Raw genomic sequence first — 14634 nt, 5'->3', positions numbered from 1 at the left:
TTAGTCTTCTATCCATATTGCACCATAGTAACACCCTTATCCTACTAGGAATCTTCTCCTTGTGCATGATTGATGCAATGCAAGGTAGGAAAATCCCTAAGGGCCCATTTGGATCGTGGATATGACGTGGAATTAGAATTCTGTATTCTAAAAACTTTTCAATCCACTATTTGGGTGTGCAAAACATGAATTAGAATTTGATAAAAATGGGATTTCGTATCCTCATTTATACTCCATTTCGTGGATTTCGTCTTCCATCGAAATACTTGGAATTGGCCATAAACCCATTTTAATTCCAATTTTTATTAAAATGGGCGTATGATATTTGTTGAAAGCGATAATTTTTTGCATCCACCAGGAGCTATTTCATTTCTCGCTCGAATGTATCTGTTGCCATTGCTCAATTTGCTCGACCAGGTATGTGTTTACATTTTGTGCTTTCTAGGTCGCGAGGGTTCTAGTTCTCCATTTCTCCTTACGATTCATCATTTTTTTCAGGTTGCAGAGGTTTATAGCAGAGGTGAGGAGGCGAGTTAGTTTGGTTGCAATCTTCATCAACGGGTAGGGCTTTCTCAATGGGTTCCATACCATTTCTTTGCAAACTTGAACCTTCTTTTCTAGAAACGACGAGAAATCTGGGTGAGCTACCATGAATTTATCCTCCTTCCATAGTTGATTTGAATTTCAAATGTCTTTAAATGAAAAAGCAGTTCAATTTAATTGAGCATTACTGTAATGATAATGTTTTCCAACAGCTAGAACTAGGACTAGTTGCAGAGTACGTTATATGGGCTTTATTATATATGGTTTAAATTTCCTAAATCTTGTTGTGGGCGAAACTATAAAACACACAAAAACTTTCAACCCACGTGTACAATGAGGGGTATGAGACAACACCATGGAAACGATTCCAATATAATAGTGTTTGGCCAGAACATCGTGGTTGGGATTTGTTCTTAAAAAATTCCCCATGTTCATCCCCAAAGAAGAGTGAAGAGGATATTTGTTTCTGCACCATTGGTGCTATCTGATATTTACTAGATTTTGAGGGAAAAGAAGAGTGAAGAGGGTATTTGTTTCTAAGGGAAAAGCCTTGTCAAAATTTTTTGTAAGGCAAAAAGTGGTAGTGGAATATGACAACAACTATATAAAATTAAATTTATATTTGGTTTTTTCTATTAGAACTGCTGTAGGTCTAGTGCATTGTGGGGAACTGACATTTTGGGGTCATTTTAGTGCAGGAAATGTTTAAACAAATACATTGGGTCTTCTAAAGAGTAAAGGCCAAACATGAGTATTGCAAGGTTTATTAAGTGCATGACTGTAGGGGATGGTGTTGTGGGGAAGACTTGCATGCTTAAGTTTCTGCATAAAACTGTTTGTGTTTTTTCTTCTCTAGATAGTAATATTGTAAGCTTGGGATGTGCGGATGATAGGTTTTTGAATAAATTTTTTTGTGTTTTCATTTGATGTATTGAAACATTTGCAGTGATTCATCACATAGGATGTCAAACATGAAAAAGTTGTTAAACAAACCTTCAAAATAGAGAAATCAATCTAAGTTATTGCAATGAAAAACCTATGTAATGTAAAAGACTTTAAGCTAAAAGTTGCATTTGTATTGTTTCACTTCAAAGTTTTATGCTCCAACCTTTGAAGATGTGTAAGGTAGAGAGATATGTCTTTGTAGTTGATACCAAATGCCAGGGAAATATAACCCTAGCATGCCCCTCCTAACATCAATAGAACAGAGATATCTCTTTATCCTCTCCTCCAGAGAGGGTTTTTGAGGGCATCAGACTCTTTAATGAAGACATAAGGGGATGTTGAGATATCCCTAGGACCCTCACCAAATTCTGTCATGTTTTAGAATGTCCTGGAAACCTGCAGCTGTCCCTCAGATCTGACACTTTCAAAAAATAATTTTAAATATTTTTGGTATGCTTTATGCTAGTTCTTATGCTTTATGCTATTTTTGGAAGCTATGTTTTATTCTAGTTCTTTGCTATCCATGACTTCCATTAAAACTTAATTCACAAAACAACTCAGGGAGTGAGAATCCGCCATAAAACAAGTAACTTTATAGTCAGGAGTGATTGTTTAATTTCACCTCATTTTTCCTAGGATTAATTTCCTGTTTCTTGTAGTCTTTAGACTTTCTTTTAGCTAGGCGATGCTCCATTGTTTCCCATTTCTGATTATACATGGTTAAAGCTCAAATGAGATTAAAAATTAAAATAGATAGACTAATCTTGTGACCACGGCCTCAAACCAATGGAAGATAGAGCTCTTCCATCTAAAAAAAAACTACAGTGACGACATGACCTTTTCATTGTCTACAAATTTCAATAATGTCATTTAAAGTTATAATGAAGTGGTGTACTATTCTCACTGCATTTATGCACAAACTCCATTAAAACCCAGTTGCTGAAAACTTGAAAAACTGTTCACAAAGTTTGTTATTTGATGACTGAAGACTCATGCACTTGGATGGCTATTATAAATGATATTATATTATAGTAGTTTTGATATGATGTTTATATTAAAGCAATCACAAAGTTAAGGATTTTTCCTTAATTATAAAAAGAAGAATAACCAAGTCATAGATTAAAAAATAAAAATTACAGCAACAGTAAGAAACATAAATGGTGCAATGACAGAAACTTTTAGCACATATCCCCTTTCTTAATATAAAAAATCTATCTTTATAATAAGAAACATTTAAACAATATCAATAAGAAACATAAACAACCCAGTGAAAGAAGAGTATCAGCATATATCCCCTTCTTTAATATAAAAAACCCATTGTAAAAGCTAATTCAAAACAAAGTTAACATAATCCCATCAGATACGACCCTTATCAACTACAATCATACAGTAAAATATGATTTCTCTATAACTGACCTCCAGATATTAGATTTATGCTTATTGTTTCTTTTTTTCCCCTGTCAACCACAACTGTATAGTAAAACATCCTTTTCAACATTCCAAGTTGCTCATATCAGAATGTATCATTGCATGTATGAATCCTTTTTCCTATGAATCAACATTTGGTTTTTCTATAATAGCTCCATCTGGAGCCAATTGCCTAAGCCTATAGTGAGCTACCCTCCATTCCATCTCACAACACAAATTTATAGTATTCTCTGTTTCATCTTTTTCAATTTTACTAGTTTGTTTTTTCTCTTTTCAAATAAGAGTTGGTTTAATTATATTCATCATTGAATTCTAATGTTAACTCTCACAAAGTTCTTGATCGTATGATTTTTTGTATTTAAAAATTCTATGGATCTAATGAACATGTCTCTAGATTGGTTTTAGGTTGCTGATGGATCTAATGAAAAATAAACACATTCTAGGACACATTGCTAAGAAGAGAAGAGTTGTTTGTGCTCTTGTTGTTGGTCTTGCAGCCTTTGCTGCATCTATAGCAGCGACCGCACAAGAAGGCAGAAGAGCAAGATGTAAGCACAAAAGAGATGAGATTCCCTTTTATAAGCGTATTATCTATTCGAATGAAACTGATTGCCATGATCAAACTTGAATGAGTAAACAAGCCTTCTTTCATCTAGCTGATATTCTTAGGGAAAAAGGAGCCATAAAAAATACATTGAACTTAACACTAGAAGAATAGTTGGTGATATTTCTCCATACTCTTGGCCATAATCTGAGGAATCGTAGGATTGCTTATAACTTTGGTCACTCGAGAGAGACAATAAGCTGATATTTCCATAGGGTTTTGACGGTAATCTTCACACTCCATAGCAATTATTTCTTACCACCTAGTCCAAACACTCCTCCATAAATTAGTGGGAAGGACCATTTTGATCCGTACTTCAAGGTACATATCCTAGTGGCACACTTTTGTTTCCTTGACTATAAATTCTATAAGTTTGTCCCTTTGATTATAAGTTTTCTTACTGTAGGATTGTGTGGGGGCAATTGATGGAACTCATATTCTAGTCACAATTCATGTTGACACTTAAGCTCCATATCATGATAGAAAAGGAAACTTGTCTCAAAATGTTATGGGTGTGTGTTCATTTGATTATAAGTTTCAATATGTCCTTGCTACATGGGAAGGATCAGCTGCAGATAGTCGTGTCATAGCTTCAGCCCTATCAAGATCTGATCAGTTGGTAGTTCCCCTTGGTATGTCAAGTATTTTTATATACCGCTACATATGACAATTTTTAAAAAGTTATATTAATCAATTTTTATTTTATGTAGGAAAATATTATTTGGTTGATGCTAGATATCCTAATGTACCTGGATTTCTTGCACCTTATCGCTGCATGCGTTACCGTCTAAAAGATTTCTCGAGGGCAAACCCAATAAATAGCCCACAAGAGTTGTTTAACCACTGCCACTCATCACTTAGGAATGCAATTGAACATACATTTGGAATTTTGAAGTAGCACTTTCCTATCCTAAGACATGCGACATCATATCAAATCATGACCCAAATTAAGATTATTTTGGCATGTTGCATACTACACAACTTCATTACCATAGAGGATGGTGTTCCTTCTGAAGTTGACATTGAAGAGGAAAATGATCGTGAGGGGATAGATGTACCAATACTTGAGACATATGGGATGACTCAGCGTGATAAAGATGATTGGGGGAAGTTTAGAGATGATATAGCCAAAAGGATGCGGGATGATTATAGAGCTCGATCTTAATATGGCATGTTTGTAGTTAATGCCACATGGAAAGCTCAAATATATTGTACTTAATGCTGTATGGAAAGCTCTAGTTTTTTTGAATGCTACGTAATGTTATTTTCATCTACAATAGTACTCTAAAATCTTCACGAAAAAAGTTATGATTGTTTCTCCCTTTACCATCTTCAATTGATGTAATTGTTTCTTTAATGCAAGTGAACTTCTTCTGTGTTTGATCATACACATTACTTCCATCTTTTTGTACATATCCCTGCTTGAATACATCTTGGAGGTGATAGAAACAAGATGCTCTTACACAAACTGAATTTGAATCTCTCATAATGATATGGTTATTTATTAGTTATTGATGATGCTATGAAGCTATATTGATGAAGTTGTGTAGATTATGAGAAAGATAATGCACTATTTTCTGCTATGTCCTCCATTCATTTGTTTGCTGCTTCTTTCCTTTTCCACTATTTTGCCTACTTATATCCTGAATGTTTGCATTCAAAATCATCTTTATAAGGAGACATAATGAGAAACACATTTTCAATTTTTTAGGCATGGTGCAAGGGAGCCCATTTTAATGATCACATCACATTTGGCATCCCTATGATTGAAGATAAAATTATGGTTGACAAATATTAAAGGCAAGGAATAACATTTTCTAGAACTTAATAGATGGGCCAACACATAAGACTTTAAATATCAAGTAACTAAAATATAATCACTCTGAGTCTGCCTCTGAAGATACATTGTTTCAATCAAAGGTCGTGGTAAGTATTAGCTGGTCGAGCATGAGTATGTATTCTCCCTATGTCCTATACTTCAAGTTTGTACTTGATAAAGACTTCTATGTTTGGGGACATGACTAAACTTGTGCATGTACAGGTACCATCTAGGTGCAAATACCACTAGGATGATTTGCTACTATCCAGCTGTTAGCTAAATTTGTTCTAGATCATTGAGTAGTCATTCATAGCTGGCTGTTGTTCTTTCAACTATCAAAGCTAGACAAAGTTGTACTGGCTAATGTAGAAAAAAATGAATGCTGATTGTTTGAATAGTTGATGGATTTAGCTGTATAAGCTTAGAAGTTCAAATTTAGTCTATTTTAGTTTTGCTAGTGTGTTCTAACATGCAAAGTAAAGCTATGGAAACAATCCTTAACTTATATAATATATAAACTTAAATATAGGAAGATAATAGGAAATTAAAACTCAGATCAGATTATGATCCTCATCTAAAACCTAAAGCTCAGCAAAAGTATACAGAATCAGATTTTAGTAGAACCATTTCTCAATACTTGCAAGGACATCCACCAAATTCTCATCACTTCCTTGCCTATAAAAACATCACCATTGTTGCTTTGATCAAATTAATAAGGGAAGTGGATTTTCAAATTTAATTTACACAAAATATATTTAACAGCAAGAGTCTCCAATATATTTCTTAATTTAGAAAGAGATAATTTCAATAATATGAATCTTGATCTATGATCAATCTGTCAACATCAATTTTCCTTTATATGTAGATTGATCCCTTGTTGAACGAATATAAATAACAATCTGCCTATTATCGTTGATACTTGTATCTATAGATATACCAATCACTGTTGACCTGAATAATGATGATAGTTTTCATTTTATTCTCTGTGATATAAGCATTATCTTCCATGATATTAATCTAGTGTGATTAACGACATTAACGGTTTGGCCTAGAAGGCGATGAGTGTTTATAAAAAAACTGCTTACATCTTATTATATGATTTGTTACGTGAATCTTTTTAATGCAAGAAAATAGTTTGTAGATACATCTATCAACCAAAAGATATAGAAGGAATCTCATGGGACATAATCCATCTATTTTCATTAAATTGTTCTTGATTTACTATTTCCTAATTTTAAGTTGATGTCATTGAGAGTTCGAATTCAAATATCTGTATAAATTTATTATATTCATTGTTGTGTACTCGATTCTCAGCCAACAACCAATTCACTAACCAAAGTGCACATTGATATTTTTTTCATTTTTAAAAAGTTTTCTTATCAAAACAATTTGCACCTCTATAATAACTAGTTTTAATACATTTGAAGTATGAGAGAATACGTTCTGATACAAATATTTAGTTCTTTAGAAAAACCAATATAACTTGAGATTTCACAATAAAACTTAATATTCTAACCATATTTTCTCAACTTATTTTTGTCAAGATTACATAAAAAGAAAAGACACACAAGATTTTGATATTTTGCAAGCAACATGTTGGCAGGTCAATCATAGTGCTGATGTTGTTTCATATGTTCTTGCAGATCTTGCTTATAGGTTTCATTTCAAATGCTTTGTCAATGAAAAACACTTTTCTGTATATAAGCTATGATAGGGACCTTAAAATATATCAACAAAATGATCTCTGAGTTGAAGTTTGAAGCTCAAAATTATCCATTGCAATGCTGTTAGAGACTTTAGCTTCAGATCCATAGTCTATTTCATGGCGATAAAAGTTGTTCAACTGGTCAAAACTCATATTCTTTGTGGCCTCATCATCCTTCTCTAACATCCACATTAGATGCTCAAAAAAAATAGTATCACATGGAAGATTGAGAACCCCCTTGTGGTTGAAGCCAAACTCCTCCTCTACCTTCTCAAGCAATTCTAAACATTGGAAAATTCAAGTATCTCATGGGAATAATGAACGTCTTCAGCTTATTTCCCACATAGATAGCCAAGTAGCCCTTTGGAACATAAGTAGGAGAACCTTTTCTACTGCTCCATTGAGAGCCCCCATTAATGGATGCGGATGTTTCCTTGTGGGTATTGGCCAACTTGTGCCATTTCTTCACAAGCTGCTGCAACTTCACAATCTGCCGGATTTTGTTTGCCTTGCTTGATCCACTCATTTTACAAGATCTATAGATAGTCAGATTTAAGGTCAGTGGAAACTTAGAATATGTTCCAACTTTGATGGGTGTGTGATAAAAATAAAAATTAATTTACTCTATCAACACAAGGTCTTAGAAACCCTAACCTAGGAAAATTTCAGATGAGTAAATGCTCAGCATAAATATTCTCCAGAGTCTAAAATTTCTCTACCCAATACCCACTGAGCTTGATTCTACATATATTCTATGCATATATCCAATGTAATGAAAATTATCCTAAAGAAACAATGGAAAGAAATCAGTAGAAGCATATACATTTTTCTCACTTTGGCTATATCATCCCATCTGCCAGATGAAGCATATACATTTTCCAGCAGTGAATAGGCTCCTGCATGTTTTGGTTCCAACATGAAAATGCTTTCTGCTGCACGCTTTGCTAAATCCACATTTCCATGGACTTTGCAGGAACCAAGAAACACATTCCAGCTACCAATTTTGTGGGTGTGTAGTGAGTGAGCAGCATCTCTGTATTGATCTTTGTTACTTGTTGAAAAAGGCTCGTATTCACTAGAAAAGGTTAATTTTTTGAAACTTACAGTTATTATTACTACTTAGCTTCTTATCATAGTGAAGGTGTTAGCATGAAATAACACCAAGTATGTATGGCAGGCTCATAACACAATAGGATTCCTAGTACTGGGTTTGTTCTTCATTGTATCTGCATCACTGTTGTTTTGCAATTGTATATATGTTTTTTGGTTGATAGATTTGTTTATTTAGACAGAGTCTTGAGCATGGACAATGATGTTCAAGTCATTGATACACCTTCTTCAAAAAAGGTGTTTTGGAAACCATGCATGGAGAGGAAGTTCTTAGACTTGCTGCATGAACAAGTCACCTTGGGTAGAAAAGGTGAGGGAGGATTCAAAAAAGAAGCATGGATAGCCATTGAACAGAAGTTCAATGCAGAGATGAGCATGAATTTGTCTAGGGAAAATTTCAAGAATAAGCTGAAAACTTGGAAAATAGGATATAGGATTATGAAAGAGCTAAAAAGTACTAGTGGATTTGCATGGAATGAGTCCACACAATCGATGGATGCTGATGACAATTTGTGGGAAGAGCTGCTTAAGGTAACATGGCCTTTTAAATGTATCGTTTTCTTTTAAAAACTTATTAAGATATCAATGATAGTCATGAGTAATCCAATTTTTTGACAACATGTAGAGGAAAGAATTTAAAAATGCAAATTTTTTTAAGAGGCAGTCATTTCAATATTACAATGACTTAGTCGTGATTGTGGGAAATGACATGGCTGATGGTGCCACAGTGACAACAACACAAGACATAGAAGAAGGGCACCATATGGATGAGTGTATTGGTCTTGATGATGATTATGAGGACATTCGTACACCTAATCAGGTTGCTACTGATTTGGATAATGAAGATATGAATATTCCTGTGTCGAATCAGTGTAGTGTAGGAAGTGGGAAACATGTTCGTGAAGCATCATCAAGCAAGAGACCAAAGAGGAAGAAGGTAAGTATGGCTAGTTCCATGGATGGGATGTCTCATTCAATTGATAAGCTAAATGAGACCCTACTCAAGCCTCAACTTATTGAATTGGCTGAAGAGTGTAAGGTAAAAGATCTACAAGATGTCTATGCTGCACTAAAAGCCACCAATGAACTTAGTATTAGTAATTTGATTGCAGCATTTGACACCTTTGTGGCTGATCCTAATAAAGCCAAAGGGTTTTTAATAATGAACGAAGAGGAGAGAGCTGAATATGTTAGAATAATTTTTTTATGGATTTAATACCTTTATTGTTGTTCATATACTATTGAGGTTGGTTATATAACCGTTAAATGTTACAAAATTTTATGGGTTCCCATCCCGTTTGATGGATATGACCAAGGATTTTCAGAATTTTATCATCTGTTTATTGAAAACTTTGGATCTAAATAGTCTTATTCACTTGATATTACATTATTACGTTTCTAATTTGTTATCTTTATATGTGAATGCAATTAATCAGATGTAGATTAGTCATAAATATATCATGAATTATATGATGACTGGTCTGAAGTTGTTTATCACTATTTATGATTGTTTATAGCACCCACCATTCTTAGCACTGAGACATGTGATTCAAGTCCTTTATTGTATTGTGATCCATGTCCCCACATGTGCATGTGGCATAAATTTTTCAGCCCATCAGATTTATTTCACAAGTTTGATCTTCGAGTCATGTGGAAGAGTGGTACTCTCTTGTTTCAATTTAATCTAATGCATTTTATCTAGAAATCATTTGGAAGAAGGGTGCTGTGTTTAAATTTTCTGTGTATTGAGCTTCCATGAAATATGTTGTAGTTGGAGGCTAGATCAATTTGATCTCAAGCTATTGTGCATCTATGTTCTTTGCTTTCTAAAATTTCAATTTGTTCCTTCAAATTCTAAAATCTATAGGCAAAATATAACCAGTAGTTGGTTCAACACAACCATAGATCAAATTCATCTTAAAATCACGTGGAAGGGTGGTGTTCTATTTGAGTTTTAGTCTATTGGACTTCATGAAGTTTTTCGTAGTTGAATCAAGTAAAGCTGAAACAAGTTAAGGTCATCTTAGCCACTTGATAAACATTTTAGCTTACTATTTATTACATAACATTTATGCATTAGTATGTAATAACAACATAAATCTTCCTTGCAACTAATTTCTTGAATGTTTATATGCTTGTTTGGCCTCTACACCAATTAAGACATGGTGCATTGTTTTTTGATATAGGATTCATGGATTTGAAAGTTGTGCCCATTTATAATTGCCCATTGGTGCTGGGGCGTGCATATTAAAAGTGTCGCACACGAGCAAAAATCCTGGGCGTGAATTTTGGTGCTGTCCTTAAAGTAAAAAGGTTATTAATTATGACATGTTATGTATTGTATGTTTCAAACTAATGACATATAATATCTTTAGTATGAACTAATGACATGTAATATCTTTAATACTTTGTATTGCACGGGAGCAGAGGTTGTGGACATTTCAAGTGGTTTGACTCTACCACTACTCATAATGAAAAAAACCAGTGGAAAATGTGTAAGACACGAGAGGTGGCCAAGGCTAACATTGGTTCAATGACAAAAGATGAAATGTATGATGAAATGTGTAAAATGTTTAAGGCACGAGAGGCTGAAATAATCTTTTTATGCTACCTTCTATGTGTAATTATTGGCGTCTTATTCGGCCTTGTATTTTGGGCCCTTTTTTGACAATGAGCTTAATACAGATAGAAATTTATTACATGTTTTGTGTTGTCTTTTAACCTCTTACTCGGCCTTGTATATTGGAACCTTATGCGAAAACGATTAAATAAAAATAGAACTTTATTATATGTTTTATGAGTTAAGTTAAAAGAAAATTTGTAAATTTAATTTAGTTCCTAATTTAAATTTTGAAATTATTAGACTTTCTTTTCCAAAATTAACAATCTCAAGATAATTATATGAAAATTTGAAATATGAGAAATTATAAATAAAATGTATTTTATGTTGTGTCAAAAATATCTGAAAAATACAAATAATATAAAGATGTTCAACAATTCTTATATATTCTAACTCATTTTAAATATTCTTTTGTTTAAATATTGTACAATATTTTTTATATTTGTTTCTTACTACTTAAATTGTTCTAGTTAAATTAAAAGATATTTTTTATTTCACAAATGTTATATTATATTTATTTCTATTTTTTTAAACCTTACATTTTATATATTTGTATTATTAGAAGCATACTTGCATTTTCTATTTTAGATTAAATTTTACAATACAAAATTTAGATAAAATTTGAGATTTGGTTGGTTTCAAATTCTACAATTTTCTTCAATGCAAATTACATTATTAACACCTGGCAATATGTGTTGTGCAATGACAAGTACCACCTCTTCTGAGACGTGAATTGTTAACACCTTGTAATATGTGTTGTGCAATGAAAAATTATAAATTAATGTAGTTTTATTTTGGTGGATTAAGTATTTTCCACAATTTTAATGACAATAAATATAATGACTTTAAAATCATATAATGTGTAAGGTATATTTTAATCATGCTAAAATGGTGTATTAAAAATATATTTCATACATCTTTAAAAAAAAAACTTGTTCATGTCGGTATTCCAATTCCATTTCCTAAATGTGCAACCAAATGGAGGAAATGTGTATTCTCATATTGAATTCTTGGTGAACCAAATGGGCCCAAATCAAAATCCCAAAATTGAAACCTGGATTTCAAGTTCTAGAATCACAAATCAAGGATTTTAGATGCTAATTTTGAAATCATATTCCAACAACCAAACGGACCCTAAAGGAGATGTCCAAACCCCCAAAAAATAACCACATAGTAGAAACACAACAACAAGAAAAAATAATGCAAGATATGATACCAAGTCACCACTCTTTATTCATAGATATAACTAATTATATGCAATATGCCAACTCTAAGGCCTTCTGGGTTAGGGCCAAATACAAACATCAGTTACAACATTAGTTCTACAAGATCCATGAGATTCAACTTACAATCCCAATCCTAGCTAGTCCAGATCCACAACTGGATAAGAGTACCAAGAAGAATTGACAATTGTACCCTCAGGTCCATTGAGAAATCCTCTGGTTCTCAAGCTGCAGCTACTAGCTCTTCAAAGTTCACATCTAACCTTCTTCCTCTTCTGCAAGTTAGATGATAATAATGCCTAAAGACTCCACAAAACACCCTACTTATACCCAACTAAGCCACAAGTCAGGCCAATTCATTAAAAATGAAATTAAATTCCTTACATTAAATATATGTTGAATCACAAGTCGGCTACAACACAAATTAAATACCAAAGTTTTCTCATAGACAACTTGGTACCAACCAGAACCAAGACCAAGCCAAGAGTTAGAAAGACCAAGTTGAGTGTTAGCATTCTATTAGACATAACCAAGTTCCTTCACTAATCGAGCTAAATCAAGTATCACTGCAACCCCAACTATGTAGACCAAGCTGAGCTCACCAATGCAAACTGAGCCAAAGAACATTTCGCATCCTCTAGAACCAACTAAGGAAGCTTAGGAAATAATGTAACCAAGCTTCACTGAGATCCTAGTGTATGCTGAGCTTTTGCAAGCATTTCCAAATGTCTTCATTAACCAAGTCACTTGGTTAATGCAACAACCAAAGCAACTCATTATTGATCAAGTCACACTTCCTTCTTCAACTGAGTTCCCAAACTCCAAAGCCAAACCACACCATCTTGCAAGATTTCTAGCAAGCCTAGGATGCTCCTACATTAGACACCCCAAGTTTGAAAAGATATTCTCAGTAGCTGGAAGAAAATATTCTAGGATTCAACACATAAATCTTAAACTGGTTCTTTACATACATATCCTTCAAGTCCTCAACTTGTTCACTCTTTCATTTTTTTTCTTCTACTTCTTCACATCTATCCTTAGTGTGCTATAGGTTTGATTTCCATAATGATCTCCAACCTTCTCAGAATCTTTCAACTCAACTTAGCTACCGATACTTAGGCTTATTCTACCGATCTCTTCATTCTGCAAAATAATTAGGGAATACTTCCTGCCACCTTTCTCAATAGTAAACACATTCTTGACACAATCATGCAAATCCCTTCAATCAAACTACCAAGGTCTACCAACAAACACATGACAACTATTCATGTCCACAATATCACACAACACTTGATCCTTATACTACCCAATTTAGAAATCAACAAGGCATTGCTCCTTGACTTCCAAAGCATGCTCACCTTGCAACCAACCAATTTTATAAGGATATGGGTGTCTTACTCTCTTTAAACCATCTCCTTAGCAACAAGGTTATTGGTACTACCACCATCGACAATCACCTTGTAGACTTTACCCCTAAACTTATGAGTTCTAAACAAACTAGTCCTCTGACAAGAATCTAGTGTCCTCTGAACAACCAATACTCATCAAGTTAATAAACTCTCTCCTTGCTCACTTTGATTGTCTTGTATTGCAACCTCATTCACAACAATAGCTTTCCTACTATGAGGACATTCAAAAGATCTATGCCCTTCTTCACCATATCTAAAGAAATTACCACTAAACCCACCTCCAACTATCCTCATTCTTTGTTCAACAAGTTTTGGTTCACCTTCTACACTTGGTTTAGCCTTTGCCAAGTTATCCTATTTCTCCTTCCCTATAGCATTAGCTTGAATTTTCCTCTTCAACTTATCTTCTGCCTTTAGAGCATACTAATAAGCATCCTCATCTAAAGAAATATTCAACATACCAATCTCATCCTGAATATTGAATCTAAAACTATTAATGTACAATGCTACCTTCTCCTTTGAAAATTATCTATGCATAGATCGAATAGTCAACATGTAGAACTCCTAAGTATTATCTTTCATAGTCATATCTTTTGACCTCAAATTCAACAATCTCTTAAACAACTCAAGTTCATAATTAGTAGGAATGAACCTAGCCTTCAACTTAGTCACCATCAACCTCCATCTAGTGATCTTAATTTCACCTTCTTCTTCTCTATCTCTTTGCAATTCTTTCCACCAAAGAGAAACATGTTGTTTCAACTTAGTTTATGAGAACCTCACCCTAAGCGGATCCTCAAGATCCTCAAGCTCAAAGTAGTCTTCCAATTCACCAATCCAATCAATCATGTCTTTAGGAGTCAAAGCACCTAAGAAACTAGAAACCTCCATTTTATGCTTCAGGTTCAACTAAGATCCAGGCCTAGAAAATTGACCAGCCCTAGTTCCAATAGGTCTCTCCACACAATCAATTCTATTCTCACCACTATATCTAGTAACTTCAAATTCTTCAACAAATTCCTCACAACCCTCATCAATACCCACATGCCTAGGTCCACCACCTAAAGCACTCACAATTTAAGGAATCATGTCACTCTTCATCAATGTAATCTCAGATCTGAATTCTACTCTAATATTCTCTGAGATCCTTTCCTCCACATCATCACCAAGATCATCAATTTCCCTAGGGTCCAATATTCTTGGAGAAATCTTCCAAATTTTTTGCAAA

At 33.7% G+C, this 14634-nt stretch overlaps 2 protein-coding genes across 2 annotated transcripts; one reads left to right on the top strand and one right to left on the bottom strand.

The window, feature by feature from the left end:
- Positions 1–7315: 7315 nt before the first annotated feature.
- On the bottom strand, positions 7316–7570 carry LOC149537964 (protein SMALL AUXIN UP-REGULATED RNA 51-like). The gene has a single exon (XM_089802405.1). The coding sequence runs from the start codon at positions 7568–7570 to the stop codon at positions 7316–7318; it is 255 nt and encodes an 84-aa protein (XP_089658531.1).
- Positions 7571–8346: 776 nt separating this feature from the next.
- On the top strand, positions 8347–9370 carry LOC149537963 (uncharacterized). The gene is made up of 2 exons (XM_089802404.1): positions 8347–8685; positions 8780–9370. The coding sequence occupies exons 1-2, from the start codon at positions 8347–8349 to the stop codon at positions 9368–9370; spliced, it is 930 nt and encodes a 309-aa protein (XP_089658530.1).
- The last annotated feature ends 5264 nt before the right edge of the window (positions 9371–14634 follow it).

Source organism: Cupressus sempervirens, chromosome 9 (assembly GCF_028749045.1).
Source record: "Cupressus sempervirens isolate cs-2001-9-10 chromosome 9, ASM2874904v1, whole genome shotgun sequence".
Taxonomy (NCBI): Eukaryota; Viridiplantae; Streptophyta; class Pinopsida; order Cupressales; family Cupressaceae; genus Cupressus; species Cupressus sempervirens.
The sequence above is the reverse complement of the archived record's forward strand: the minus strand, read 5'-3'. Positions and strand labels throughout refer to the sequence as shown.

What these genes read in the sequence shown, in the direction of transcription:
- LOC149537964 (XM_089802405.1), bottom strand. Translation starts at nt 7,570, where the DNA reads ATGAGTGGATCAAGCAAGGCAAACAAAATCCGGCAGATTGTGAAGTTG.
- LOC149537963 (XM_089802404.1), top strand. Translation starts at nt 8,347, where the DNA reads ATGGACAATGATGTTCAAGTCATTGATACACCTTCTTCAAAAAAGGTG. An exon ending in TGTGGGAAGAGCTGCTTAAG is followed by an intron (nt 8,686 to 8,779) that starts GTAACATGGCCT and finishes GACAACATGTAG; the next exon opens with AGGAAAGAATTTAAAAATGC.